We start from the raw sequence: 15,302 nt of genomic DNA, 5'->3' as shown, positions 1-15,302 counted from the left end.
AGCAGTGGCGGTTCTAGCCCATTTCAACTGGGGGGGCCAAGCTGGGGCCAGTTGTACTGTTAAAGGGGCCAGTTACATTTAGACCTTATTGTTGTCATATCATTTTCTGCACTGCTGCAGGCATTAACAGGCAAAATACCGTGTTTATAATCATTCAACAATGTATTTGCATTTCCATTATATTTTTACATTTGCATTACATATTCAGTATTAGTCACAGTAACTGTAATAGACATGATGTCCTTCTTTCTCTTCATTTTGAGAACTATAGAGCAAAAGCAATGGGGACCAAGAAGCTTATTAATTCATTTACTGAAAATAACTGACTTGATATGTCTAACCGTTTACAGGGTTCCTGCACACTTTTTAAAGTCAAATTTAAGGCTTTTTAAGACCTAAAGAAATCAAAATTAATACCGTACATTAGGGGTGTGCAATATTGACAAAAATATATTTCAATATTTTCAACATTTTGTTAATAATTAGATAATATTTTACTGATTGTGTTTTTGTGCTGGTGCCATGGCTGGTTTAAGCCTGTTGTTGACAGCTGACTCACGAAGATATTAATATTTTTCATATTCTATGCAGTGGTCAGTTCACAGCAGTGACAGAAATACATTTTTTAATTAAGGGGCAATATTTCCCACCTTAAATTGATTTCCAGGGGCATTTTCACCTATATATGGACATTTTTTCTAAACTTATTTAGAGTTATGCATCACCTTTTATGTCAAATACTAACATTCAAATTATACAGTAATTATACTTATTTATACAATAATACTTAATTATGCAATAATTATACAGTACCACTGTTACCAGTCAAATTAATTAATTCAATCAAAATCCATCTTTGCAGTGCAGAGGTGACACAGAAGTGGCATTCATATATTTACACTCCATTTACAATTGCATAAATAAAGCTATGAGATTTTTTTTAAATCAATATTTAAAAATGAAATTATTTCTAATTTTAACGTTTTAATTAAAGGATACTTTAAATATGAAACTAAAACCGCCAGTAGGCGGCGGCAAGTCCCTGTAAGAGGGATTCATTCATTCAAACGATTTGTTCAAACGGCTGATTTATTCGGGAAAGAAGCAAGTGATTCGTTCAAAACGCGGATTTCAGTCATCGCTGTGTTGCATTGAGACTCACTACGGTTTCATTATGAAATTCTAGTCGGCGAAATAAAGGGAAAACAAACAATATTGACAATATTGTGTCTAAAAAGTAACTCCCAATGTTAACTTATTGTTAATTTAACTGTTGTATAACATAAATATCACAGTTGCAATTGTGCACGGGAAAACGGCACTCTTGCTGATGTGATATTCTAATATAAGAACATAATATGATATAAATATAAGACAAAAACTAATTTGGGGACATAGCCTACCTATGAACTGCACACAGCAGTGAAAGGATAGACAAATGCTATGTCAGCTCACAGTGCCTCGTACATAGTTAAAACAATGATTACAATATCATAATAGACAATACACATCGCACACCCCATACGCACATAAAGAATGAACTTACAACTGAACTGACATTTACCAAATTTCTTCTTCTCTCCTCTCTCGCGTGCAGGAGACAGGCGTTATTCTGCCGCGATTCCCGCGAATGTGATGCGAATTGTCACGTGAAAATGCAAATCCACAAAGATAGAAAAATAAAAAAAATAATACGCATACAACGATAGCAAAAAAACAGTTTTGTAAAAATTATTTCAAACTCCACATTTAGGGGGGCCACAAGGGGGGCCAAGCTTTTTGTCACAGGGGCACGGGCCCCCCTGGCCCCCCCTCTAGAACCGCCACTGTTCAGAAGTGATAGGCCCCTGTGTTACATGGCGTATTAAAGTATATATATATATATATATATATATATATATATATATATATATATATATATATATATAATGTGTGTGTGTTTGTATGTACAGTATCTCACAAAAGTAAATACACCCCTCACATTTCAGCAACCATTTTAGTATATTCTCAAGGGACAATACTATAGAAATTAAACTTGGATATATTTTAGAGTGTCAATGTGCTGCTTGTGTAGCAGTATAGATTTACTGTCCTCTGAAAATAACTCAACATACAGCCATTATTGTCAAAATAGCTAGCAACAAAAGTGAGTACACCCTAAGTGTAGACATGTCAAAACTGTGTCCAATGTGTCAATATTTTGTGTGAGCACCATTGTTATCTAGCACTGCCTTAATCCTCCTGGGCATGGAGTTCACCAGAGCTGCACAGGTTGTTGCTGGGATCCTCTTCCACTCCTCCATAATGACATCATGGACAACATGACGCTGCTGAATGTTAAACACATGGCGCTTCTCCACTTTCCGCTTGAGGATCACCACAGCTGCTCAATAGGGTTCAGGTCTGGAGACATACTTGGCAACTCCATCACCTTCACCTTCAGCTTCCTCAGCAAGGCAGTTGTCATTCTGCTTCAGAATGTCACAGTACATGTTGGAATCCATGTTTCCCTCAATGAAGCGCAGCTCCCCAGTACCAGCAGCACTCATGCAGCCCCAGACCATGATGCTACCACCACCATTTTGGACACCATCTGAGCCAAACAAGTTTATCTAGTCTCATCAGACCACAGGACATGGTTCCAGTAATTCATTCTCTTGGACAGGTTGTCTTGTGAGCCATGCTGACCTTCCACTTCTGTGACCTCTAAAGCAATGCTGGCAGCACTCATACGTCTGTTTTTTTTAAGCCAGGTTCTGCACCTGACGCACAGCACAAGGACTCAACTTCTTTGATTGACCCTTGTGAGGCCTGTTTCCAAGTGGAACCCATCTTGGACAACCTCTGTATGACCCTTGCCTGTACTGTAACTCAGTTTCTGGGTGTTACCAATCTTCTTATATCCTAGGCCATCTTTGTGGAGAGCAACAATTCTAATTCTTAAATCCTTAGAGAGTTCTTTGCCATGAGGTGCCATGTTGAACATCCAGTGGTCAGTATGAGAGAATTGTACTCAAAGCACCAAATTTGAACTCCTCTAATACAGGATACATACATTTTTATGGTCCTGTCAAGCAGACAAAAACATGAACTTGATGAATAGGACATGTGGCTTTGCATGGTTAAACGATGTACAGCTATTATCACTTAGGGTGTACTCACTTTTGTTGCCAGCTATTTTGACAATAATGGCTGTATGTTGAGTTATTTTCAGAGGACAGTAAATATATACTGCTATACAAGCAGCACATTGACTACTCTAAAATATATCCAAGTTTAATTCCTATAGTATTGTCCCTTGAGAAGATATACTAAAATGGTTGCTGAAATGTGAGGGGTGTACTCACTTTTGTGAGATACTGTATGGGTATGTATGTGTCATATATATATATATATATATATATATATATATATATATATGTATGTGTGTATCTATATTTGTATCTATATATTTGTGTGTGTATATATATATATATATATATATTGTGTGTGTTATGGGGGGGGGGCAAACAGGAAATAATTACATGTAAATTGTGAATATATAAATGTGCATCTGAATATATAGATACAAATCTGAATATATAGTTAGCAGTCAGAAAATCTATTTATAAATCCTGAATATATCAATGCATAGCCTATATTGTCTATAATTTTAGCACAGAATTCCCATAAGTTCCATGCTTATGTGTTAAATCCATGCAAACAATAATTCACTATAGCATACACTATAGCTGTTTGTAAAGTGTGTTATCATGTATTTGGATGCTAATTAAGAAAAGTGATTTTATTATCCTATATTATTTACTTACCAGAGTTTTGTGACTGCAATCAACTTGAAAGGTATGGAACCTTGTTTCTGCCACAGCATAAAAAAATGAATACATTAAAAGGTAATTGCAACTTTTTATCTCACAATTCTGACTTTATTTCTCACAATTGCCAGTTTACAGCTCTCAATTGTTGAGAAACAGAATCAGAATTAGAATTGTGAGAAAGTCACAATTATCAGTAAATAAAAGCTAGGATATCAAAATCAACTGCGGGTGGTAGGTGCTTTACATACAGCTCATTGCACATGAACACTGAACTCTGAGAGAGAGAGGGGGAAGCTGTGGTTGCACTGATTCACTCTGTTGTTTCTGAAATTACAGTCTGACAGCAAGATTTAAAAATATTGACTTGATCTGTTCATGTGGATGAATCCTATGGGATGAATTAGTTTACTCATTCAACCTGCATGCTAATAATCGTTGTGGGAATTTAGCACATTATAAGCGTGGAACTTGTGGGCATGAGTAAAATTATGTGCAATAGCCACCAGGCCCTGCTTCAGCGTTGGGTGCAGTGGGCCAAGTGAAATTGCCCCTCAATGTCTGTGCATGGCCCTGAAACACAGTAATAAAATAAGAACAAATTAACAAATTAAAAAGCACAAATAACTACAATCAGGGCAGGACTTAAGGGGGTCCCACACCAGACGAGAAGCACAGCGCCACTTCTTTAAAATTCGAACACATTATTTTCTATGAGTGTGTGTACACACTGGCAGCTCCATTCGGCATCTGTCCGCGGCGCCCAGCTACGGCTCGGGACCTTGTTCAAAGTCCTGCTGCACCACAGAGCACCATTTACATAGTTTTATATTAAATTTACATTATATTTGTCTCAAATCGTCGTTAATGTACATACTGACTTTTAGATACATTTAGTTTGACATTCATTTACAGAAGTCAGCTGCGTTGATAAATTGCTGATGTGATCGGATTTTCAGGTGAGATTCTCAATGAATTCAGTCAAGTTAAGTCACCTTTATTTATATAGCGCTTTTTACAATACAGATTGTATCAATGCAGCTTCACAGTGATAACATTAAAATAATACAACAAGACAAGTTTGTTTCTAGAAGAAAATTGCATCATCGTCCACCTGAAGGAAGGCAGATCAATAATATTGCTGAATATTAAATGTCCCCAACTAAACAAGCCAAAAGCCAAGGCAACAGTGGCAAGGACAGTTAATGTACGCCCTGAGGTTAAGTTTTCAGACTGCAATTATTGTATTTAATTGTACAGTACAATCATAACATAATACAGACATTATCTTAATTTCATAATGTCCTTAAACATAACAATATTGCTGGCCATAAACTGAGAAAGTGCGAGTCCGGTGTGTGATACCTCGAGTTGTCCTAGACGTGACTCTGCGCTTCTCGTGCGGTGTGCGACCCCCTTTAGGGGTCTGGGGGCCCCTGGGCTTGAGTTTATGTTTGGGCCCTGCCTGGTGCCTACGTTACAAATGACCTTAACCAGAACATCATTATAGTTAGAGTAGTATTAAATATACTTTGACTAGGCTAGGAATGTTGCATAGTAATCGTTCTAGGAACCTCAAAGTTTAGACGTAATATTAAATAGTCATTATAATACAATAAAATACAGGATGTGCTCTTATCAGTTGAGAGAAGATCAAAACCCTGAAAAAAACACAGCAATAAAGCCAGAGATTAACAGTATTTATAAATGTATTGTCATATGTTTCATCTTATGTCAGATTCTTACATTTAATCAATATAGTCAATCAGAATAAGACACTGTGTGGCTTTTACCAATCAAATAAAATTGCAATTGCATAATCAGTGTTGGGTGTAATTATACTAACTAATTAATTACTGTAATTTTCGTTTCTTTTCATTCAAAAGGAAAGTAAGGAGTTACTCTTATTTTTTCTGTAATTTAATTAGTTACTTTGATGTAATTCCATTATAGACTCCCTTTAAATTCTTTGGTCAGTCAAAGAGATGGTTTATGCAATTTTATATTATTTATTTGAAAGAATAAAAGAGCAGTTTCATGTCTATCTTTATATTGTTCAACTGGTTGATGGTGATATGGGATTTAGAAAGAAATTAGTAATAATGCAATACTTTTTAGAGAGAGTTATAGTACAGTTATAATTCTAATTACACTGTTGAAGATGTAATTATAATTTTTTTTAGAGTAACTTACTCCACTCTTTTAGATAAACTTACCCAAGCGGCCAAAAAGCATGATCTCTCTCAAAATCTGGAGCTGAAATATTGAAATCGGTTATTTGGCATTGGGCCAAGTTTTTTCAAGCTTTACATTTATATATTCAGATTTACATTTATATATTCAGGATTTACATTTATATATTCAGGATTTACATTTATATATTCAGGATTTACATTTATATATTCAGGATTTACATTTATATATTCAGATTTACATTTATATATTCAGATTTACATTTATATATTCAGATTTACATTTATATATTCAGGATTTACATTTATATATTCAAGAGTTATAACTATAAATTCCGGATTTATATATTCAGATTTGTAACTATATATACAGATTTACATTTATATATTCAGAGTTATAACTGAATATATAAATGTAAATCTGAATATATAGTTATAACTATATTCAGGATTTACATTTATATATTCAGATTTATAACTATATATTAAGGATTTATATATTCAGAGTTATAGCTATATATTCAGGATTTACATAATATATTCAGATTTCCATGTACAGTGCATCCGGAAAGTATTCACAGAACTTTTGTGATGTTACAGCCGTATTCCAAAATGGATTAAATTCATTATTTTCCTCAATTCTACAAACAATACCCCATAATGACAACGTGAAAGAAGTTTGTTTGAAATCTTTGCAAGTTTATTAAAAAAAAAAAATAATGAAAAAATCACATTATTCACAGTATTCACAGCCTTTGCCATGACACTCAAAATTGAACTCGGGTGCATCCTGTTTCCACTGATCATCCTTGAGATGTTTCTACAGCTTGATTGGAATCCACCTGTGGTAAATTCAGTTGATTGGACATGATTTGGAAAGGCACACACCTGTCTATATAAGGTCCCACAGTTAACAGTCTGTAGACCTCCGAGACAGGATTGTATCGAGGCACAGATCTGGGGAAAGGTTACAGAAAAATTTCTGCAGCATTAAAGGTCCCAATGAGCACAGTGGCCTCCATCCGTAAATGGTAGAAGTTTGGAACCACCAGGACTCTTCCTAGAGCTGGCTGCCCGGCCAAACTGAGCGATTGGGGGAAAAGGACCTTAGTCAGGGAGGTGACCAAGAACCCGATGGTCAATCTGACAGAGCTCCAGCGTTTCTCTGTGGAGAGAGGAGAACCTTCCAGAAGAACAACCATCTCTGTAGCACTCCTCCAATCAGGCCTGTATGGTGGCCAGACGGAAGCCACTCCTCAGTAAAAGACATATGACAGCCCGTCTGGAGTTTTCCAAAAGGCACCTGAAGGACTCTCAGACCATGAAAAACTAAATTATCTGGTCTAATGAAACAAAGATTGAACTCTTTGGCCTGAATGGCAAGCATCATGCTGTGGGGATGTTTTTCAGCGGCAGGAACTGGGTGACTGAGAGCACTCTGGACCTCAGACTGGGGCGACGGTTCATCTTCCAACAGGACAACAACCCTAAGCACACAGCCAAGATAACAAAGGAGTGGCTATGGGACAACTCTGTGAATGTCCTTGAGTGGCCCAGACTTGAACCCGATTGAATATCTCTGGAGAGATCTGAAAATGGCTGTGCACCGACGCTCCCTATCCAACCTGATGGAGTTTGGGAGGTTCTGCAAAGAAGAATGGGAGAAACTGCCCAAAAATAGGTGTGCCAACCAAGCTTGTACCATCATACTCAAATAGTATTGGGGCTGTAATTAGTGCCAAAGGTGCTTCAATAAAGTATTGAGGAAAGGCTGTGAATACTTTTTATTTATTTATTTTATTATAAATTTGCAAAGATTTCAAACAAACTTCTTTCACATTGTCATTATGGGGTATTGTTTGTAGAATTGAGGAAAATAATGAATTTAATCCATTTTGGAATAAGTCTGTAACATAATAACAAAATGTGAAAAAAGTAAAGCGCTGTGAATCCTTTCCGGATAGACTGTATATATTTAGAGTTATAATTATATATTTAGGCTTATAAATATATAGGCCTATTCATAATATATATTCAAATTAGGGCTGCACGATTAATCGCAATTTACATGAAGTCGCACTTAAACTGATTTGGCTTATCGCGATTATGAAATCGCAAAAGCTGCGATTATTTTAAATTGTTTTTTTATGCGCAGCTTGTCATTGATGTACGCCTTTTCTGCGTGTAAAAACACTAAGGGGAGCAGGTTGAGAGGGTGACAATAAGACGACGGAACGCAAATCTTTTGATAATGTCATTTATTAAACCCACTGCCTATTTATGGCTGCACAATATTGGAAAAAACTGACGTTGCGGTATTTAGTTTTCCTGCGATTATATATTGCGATATGAAAACCATTCACCTGATGATTTGAATAGCACTATTTGGAAAGCATTAATCATTCTAGGATGATTGGGGTGATTTTGTAGGGTAGTGCATCTGCATAGAAAATAATAAACAAATTGCAAGCATCGATAAAACAAAAATACAAATTAAATAAGCAGCTTTGTTTTTCAGGTAAAGCTAACTATTCAGGTACAGACATTGAATAATAAAATGCTAAATAACACAGCATAGTCTTCACTGTATAAATTAAATATAGTTCATGTAATATAATTAATTAATACAATTTATCTGTTAAAATTACAAAAGTCATTTTCTCTTTTTTGTTTGATTAACATTGGTGACAAACAGCTGCAGGTATGCTGTCACTTTAAGATTAATGCACGGATCCAATGTAATAAGCATCCGTTTTCTTTCTCAATTGTTTACAACAAAACAAACAGTTTAAGAGAATACCCGCCGAGACGGGCATTTTGACTTAATTTTGCGTGCACGGCACGTGTCTGTTCAAGTTAAAACAAAGAAGAGAAGGAGAACTGAATTCGGTGCAGTCTGTGTTGCTCTGTGTTCGTTCACAGAAAACAGCGCACGAGTTCCAGTCTTGTGCTTGATGTAAAAAAAAACTGACAGGACTTAAAAACGCATGCAAATGATACACTTTCTCTCTACGATGGTTAAACTTTGCAGTTAATCCGTGAATCACATGCATTCTGAACCGGGGGCCAGCTTGCCCGTACGGATCAACTACACTTGACATCGCACATCTTGACTATCGTAGGTGCGCACATCGTGATATCGATGCTAAAACTATGTATCGTGCAGCCCTAATAAAAAACTTGCATTGTTTTGGTTATTTTCTATGAGTTTGCGGGAAATGCTTGGCCCTGGCTGCTTTTAGAGCCTTTTTATAGCGGGAAATACTGTCTTTCCATGCCATTCTAAAGACCTCCTAAATAAATTTTTCCATTTGCACTATATTACGAGTTTCACTGTTCACTAATGTCGACTCGTCTTTAGATCGCTGAGTTTCGACACATTTCGACATCTTTATTATTTCATTTGTATTTTGGTCTGTTTTGGTCTAGCTGTCGCAATACTGACAACCACAGAGGAATGCAAGCAACCGCGATTTTCATGTTTTTTTTTTTTATATATATATATAAGGCTAGGCCCTTGTTTTACACTTAATGCATGTGTATCAAATGTTAAATAAGCTAATGATGACGAGTGAAGAATCAACTGAGCGCATGTGATTACCTGTGTCTTTCCTCCTTTAGGTCAAGTCATATCTTCCATATTTTCCAACAACAGGACAAACCGTTCTCTTTGCTTAACTGTTTCATTCCATGCCGATCCCCGCCCAGCCGGTACGGAAATCGTTTCATTTTCTACTGATAACGGCTGCTCTTTGGAATGTAATACAAATGCGTCAGTCGTTGCCTTAACACAAGAGTTTACAGACGATATGAGATGTAAATAGCGACCGCATTATAAAGGATCTTCAGAATCAGATATTTCTTTAAACTTTATTAATTTGTGTTTGTTGCTTAGTGCGCTTAGCCAGCTAATGAGAAATTTGTAGCCAAGCAACAGACAAGTGTCCAATTCTGAGTGGCGATGTCACTACACGTGCCAACCGCGTACTGAGAATTTCGGGCCTAAATATAACGAACCGTTCCTTACCGTTCTTAGAATGATGGTGGACAAAACGGCTATATATTCGTGAAAAAATTAGTTTGCCATGTCCAAAGAGGAAAGCAATCTTTGTCGTAGTATCCTTTCAATGTTTAATTGTATTTCCCATTAATTACTCCAGCGCTGAATCAATGCCATGGTTTCTATGAAGTGAAGGATCAGCTTCAGCGTTACCCGGCGACGCATTGCTGGTCGTTTGAGCCTTGTAAAGTGGCGCTCAGTTAAAATAATTTCAACACCTTGTTTCATTAATGAAAGAATCAGCGTTTTTAATTGTATTAAACAAACTGTTTAATAACTCATTCAAAGACGGTCCCTTGCTGCTACCTAGTGGCATAACAGTGGCTGCGTTTACATGCAACCAAATAATCTGTAGTAATCGGATTGACGGCTCAATCGGACTGAAAAGCCCTCATGTAAACACCTTAATCAATCCGATTAAGCTTGATCCGAATGATATTTCGATCGGATTGAAAGGGGTGGTTTATTCCTTTTCTAATCCAATCGAGAGAATGTAAACACTTGATCGGATTGAAAACAGAAACTGGAAAGACCTGTTCATGTGCAATGATGTAGAAATGGCGTATTGACTCGCAGAACAAGCTGCAGTTGTTGTGTAATTCTAAAATTCTCTTACCAATCATCGTCTGTAAAGTTGGAGCAAAACTATGTCCCATCAGTGTTCACTTCATACTCTCATCCACAGACACTTTATTTGGGGCGTGGGAAGGGGTGTTTATACTGATTGATAAATATAAGCAGCAGGGCACAATAGTTCATGTGCTCATCGTCTCCTAATCAGGACCCGAAATAAATATTAAGTCCAATTTATTTTATTTATTAAATTAATCAATGTCATATAGCCAATGTAACCTGCAATCACTGACAGCCTGTCTAGAATGCGCAGAGACACGCAGTGCTGATGTTGTATACTATTGGGAAATATCAGCAGTCTTAGCCTCTCGTTCAGTCAGATTTTAGGATCGGAACCAAGTTATTCATGCCATAGCCCAACGAGCTTATTGTCAGGTTTATGTTCTATTATGTGGACTGTTATTTTGACATTCTGTTCTGTTTCTCTCAGTTCCTTTTTCCCTGCTCTGTTTAGCTCCGGTTTCATTGGTTACCGATTATGTCCGTTTGTTGCTATAATTGTGTATAAATTTCTCACGTCTAGTTTACTTTCCTTTGTTCTACCCTTGTTTATATATCCCCATTTCAGTTGTTCTTGGGCACTTCTCATTTATGCATTGTGTGTTTTGTGTTATTCTCCTGCATGTTCATTCAATGTTTTTTTGTTTATCTCCATCTTTGTGGCTGCTGAGTGCTGACCACATCATAGCACTTATTTATTATAGCAAATAAAATAAATGTAAACATTTTTTTTTTTCTAATGGCAATAATATTGCATATTGTGATATTGAGTAACTCAGAATCACCACAAGGGAAATTCCTTCACTGCTACAGCCCTAGTCTGTTCAGCAGTTCTGGGTCTTCTTTTTGGATATGTCATTTTTGGCTTGTGGGGAGTACTGGTTAAGGCAGAGATGGGCAACTTCAGTCCTACAGAGTTTAGCTTCAACCCTAATCAAACACACCTGAACAAGCTAATCAAGGTCTTCAGGATTACTAGAAAGTTACAGGCAGGTGATTTTTTTTTTTCAGGGTTGGAGCTAAACTCTGTAGGACAGTGGCCCTCCAGGACCGACGTTGCCCATCCCTGGGTTAAGGTGTTAAGCCCATTGAAATGCTTAAATGTGGACATTTGTATGTTACCATCTGTATGTTCTGTATGCCTGCATTTGTCACTGTCACCATCTGTATAAATATACCCACGGCGCATGGCCTGCACCTCGTGTCTACGGCCAAGCCGCAGTCGTGCTGAAATAGAGCCATGTCCCACTCTTGCTTGTGTTTTTCACTATATGTAGTTGAACAAAAGACAATTTTCCATTCACCATGATGCTAGAATCAAGATTACCTTTTTTCATACACTAATGTTGCCAGGTTCATTCTAACTATACCTTTGCTTTGTTTTTTTAATGTATTAAGTTCATGTAAATCTCTGTCCAGATTGTCATTTATGGGAATATACCAAAGAAGGAAAATGTGGTTTATCTGTCAAACCACCAATCCACAGGTAAGTCTCTGTTTTGCAGTCAATACATGATCTTATCTATAAACATTACAAAATCATTCTGATTCATACAATGGCAAAACGTCTCACTTACTATTATAACCTCGTTTCCCTGAGAGGCGGGAACGAGACATTGCGTAGCAACGCTGCAGGAACTCCTCCCTTCTCCACTTTTGTTGAAATCTTATGGGCTAACGCCAGCTTGGAACAGCTGGCCAATTGTCGCGAAGTATGCAAATACGGACAGGCTCACGGGCAGTATAAAATCCACGGACGCGACAATTGTGTCAATCACGACTGAACGCTTGCACAGCTGATCAAACAGCGAGCACGGTGGTTAACGTAATGTCTCGTTCCGGCCTCTCAGGGAACCGAGGTTACGATAGTAATCGGAGACGTTCCCTTTTGAGAGCGGTTTGGCCTAACTCTACATTGCGTAGCAACGCTGCGGGAATTGTATTAAATCCCGCTGTGAGAGTAGTGAAGATAAGCCCTGAGAAATGGGGTCAAGCTACACCAGCCACGGAAGAGACAGACAGATGGCCAATAGCCACACCGCTAGGAGTGCTCGCATCTGTTAGGCGGAACTAGACCAATGAGACATCAGCACCGACCCTATCCAAATTTGCAAATCCAAACGCAATGAAAGCGAAGGCTGCACTGATCCAGGGCAGACACAACACAATAAGCACTCAAGCATGAGGGTTAAACGGTGTCAACGGCAGTAGCGGTGGAAGCTGTATTAACACTAGTAGCCATATACACAGAGTTAACAGCATAGCGGTAACCACTGCATAGTTGTTTACAATAGTTCACAATACACGAGTAAGAAACTTAATTCACCGAAAGCACTTGCGACGCCACAGATGCTACATCCAGCTTGTAAAATCTGGCGAAGGAGTTCTGAGAATACCAGCCAGCAGCAAGACATAAATCCACCAGTATATCCCTCTAGACCAGGCCCACTGAGAGGCAACCGCCATTGTCGAATAAGCTCTGATGTTAAAGTGACAATCTTTCCCCTGGCATTCGTAAGCCAATGCGATAGCGTCCACAATCCAGTTAGAAAGTCCCTGTTTTAAGACAGCACGTCCCTTAGTACATCCACCAAAGCACACAAAAAGCTGGTCCGACTGACGAAAGGCGGCCGAGCGATTCACATACATCCGCAAAGCCCTGACAGGGCAAATAGCGCTCTGAGTGTCAGCGTCACACGAGGATGACGGCTCAGAAGATAAAGCGGGCAGGGAAACCCATCTTTGTGGTATAAACCCATTATAGTTATGGGCTGTGACTGCTTGCAGCAAACATCCAGTTCGGGGTGGGGCGCCACGGCGTGGCAGGCTGTCTAGCCGGTCCCTGAGCGGGGCTAGGCGCTGAGGAAGAGCGAGATCTTGACGAGGGCTGAAGCGAGCAACGGGGCATCACGTGGCTCATCGCTTTCGCACGCTTCTGTGTCTTAGAGAAACGCTCCGTGACTGACTCCAGGCAGCTCGGCGCACGTGAAGGCCGCCTCGGTGTGGGCAAGGCCCAGGCAGACGACGCATAACTCATGTTCGGGCGGTTCGATGGGGCCCGCACAAATCTGGCAAGTTGAAGCCATCAGATGGTTAGAGAAAAAGGTTACTAGTCCTCCTGGTGCAGCTTCTACGATGGCAGCGTGAAGAAAGAGATTCTGACGCAATTGTCGCGTCTGTGCATTTTATACTGCCCGTGAGCCTGTCAGTATTTGTCAGTATCGTGACAATTGACCAGCTGTTCCAAGCTGGCGTTAGCCCATAAGATTTCAACAAAAGTGGAGAAGGGAGGAGTTCCCGCAGCGTTGCTACGCAATGTAGAGTTACCGCTCTCAAAAAGGGAACCATGTTTTTCTATATACCGATATGTACATTGTTATTAAGTACTGTGGTACGTATATCTGTGTATCATTTTATCTGACACATCACTGTACCATTTGTAAGGGTTGTGTTCTCTATTTTAGCCGATTGGATTATTGCTGACATGTTAGCCATTCGACAAAATGCACTTGGACACGTAAGATATGTCCTGAAAGATGGTCTGAAGTGGCTTCCTTTGTATGGATGGTATTTCTCACAGGTAGAGTACACATCTAATTCTAGGAAACTGTCCCTTATTCATAAAACACACATACATTTCTATGTAAATATTGCAAAAATGCATTCTTAAATAAAAAAAGGATTGAATTGAATGGTTTTAAAAACAATTTACACAAGTTTCATTCCGCTTGTGTTTTATGAATAAGACCGGTTGTGTGTTTCTGGCTATATAACTTTTGTGTCATTCACAGCATGGAAGTGTGTATGTGAAGAGAAGTGCCACCTTTGATGAGAGAGCCATGAAAAAGAAACTATCATCTCAGACCAAACTGGGCACACCTGTGAGTATATATCCATAGCACTCACTGTATGAAAATCCAGAAACAGTGGCACAGGAAGTGTTTTTACAGGATTGTAAATGTAACGCAAAATTTTGTTCATTTACATTTATTCATTTTTAGCATTTAGTAATTTATTTGTAATAAACACTTTAAGTGGGCTATTTAAACTATTTATGTGTTAAATTATGTTTGTTTTTTTAAACGTGTGTGTGACGTCATATTGTGTGTGCATGTAGAAAGAATTCGTCAGCAGCCGCAAAAAAATAATTCACAACTGCTCTACTCCTGAGCAAGTCCACCGTCAGTGTTATGTAAGGTAGGCACTAGGCAGGTCTCTAGGCTCTTTTATTGTATATGACAGTGTAAACATCCCAATAACCCTTTTATGTAAAGGCTTAATTTATGTCCAGTAGATCTGTCCGTTGCATTACGATTGAAAGCAGTATCAATAATGTCAAAAATGTCCAGTCAAGTTCGGATACGTGTATGCTGTTTAAATGTGTGTTCTCACTGACAGGTCTACTGGACATAAATTAAGCCTTTACATAAAAGGGTTATTGGGATGTTTACACTGTCATATACAATAAAAGAGCCTGCACAGCAACAGGAAGTAGAAATTAACACAAAAGACCTGCCTAGTAGACCTGTCCGTTGCATTACGATTAAAAGCAGTATCAATAATGTCAAAAATGTCCAGTCAAGTTCGGATACGTGTATGCTGTTT

General features: G+C 38.3%; 1 protein-coding gene across 1 annotated transcript in view; it reads left to right on the top strand.

Moving 5' to 3' along the window:
- The window catches only part of agpat5 (1-acylglycerol-3-phosphate O-acyltransferase 5 (lysophosphatidic acid acyltransferase, epsilon)), a 67,184-nt gene that overhangs the window by 867 nt on the left and 51,015 nt on the right, over nucleotides 1-15,302 (top strand). Inside the window, exons 2-4 of the mRNA XM_056249333.1 lie at nucleotides 12,117-12,183; nucleotides 14,162-14,277; nucleotides 14,489-14,578. Coding sequence (XP_056105308.1) covers nucleotides 12,117-12,183; nucleotides 14,162-14,277; nucleotides 14,489-14,578 — 273 coding nt within the window. The remainder of the gene's footprint in view (nucleotides 1-12,116; nucleotides 12,184-14,161; nucleotides 14,278-14,488; nucleotides 14,579-15,302) is intronic.

The sequence above is a fragment of the Rhinichthys klamathensis genome, unplaced genomic scaffold, assembly GCF_029890125.1.
Source record: "Rhinichthys klamathensis goyatoka isolate OS25496 unplaced genomic scaffold, OSU_Roscu_1.1 h1tg000003l_1, whole genome shotgun sequence".
NCBI lineage: Eukaryota > Metazoa > Chordata > Actinopteri > Cypriniformes > Leuciscidae > Rhinichthys > Rhinichthys klamathensis.
The sequence above is the reverse complement of the archived record's forward strand: the minus strand, read 5'-3'. Positions and strand labels throughout refer to the sequence as shown.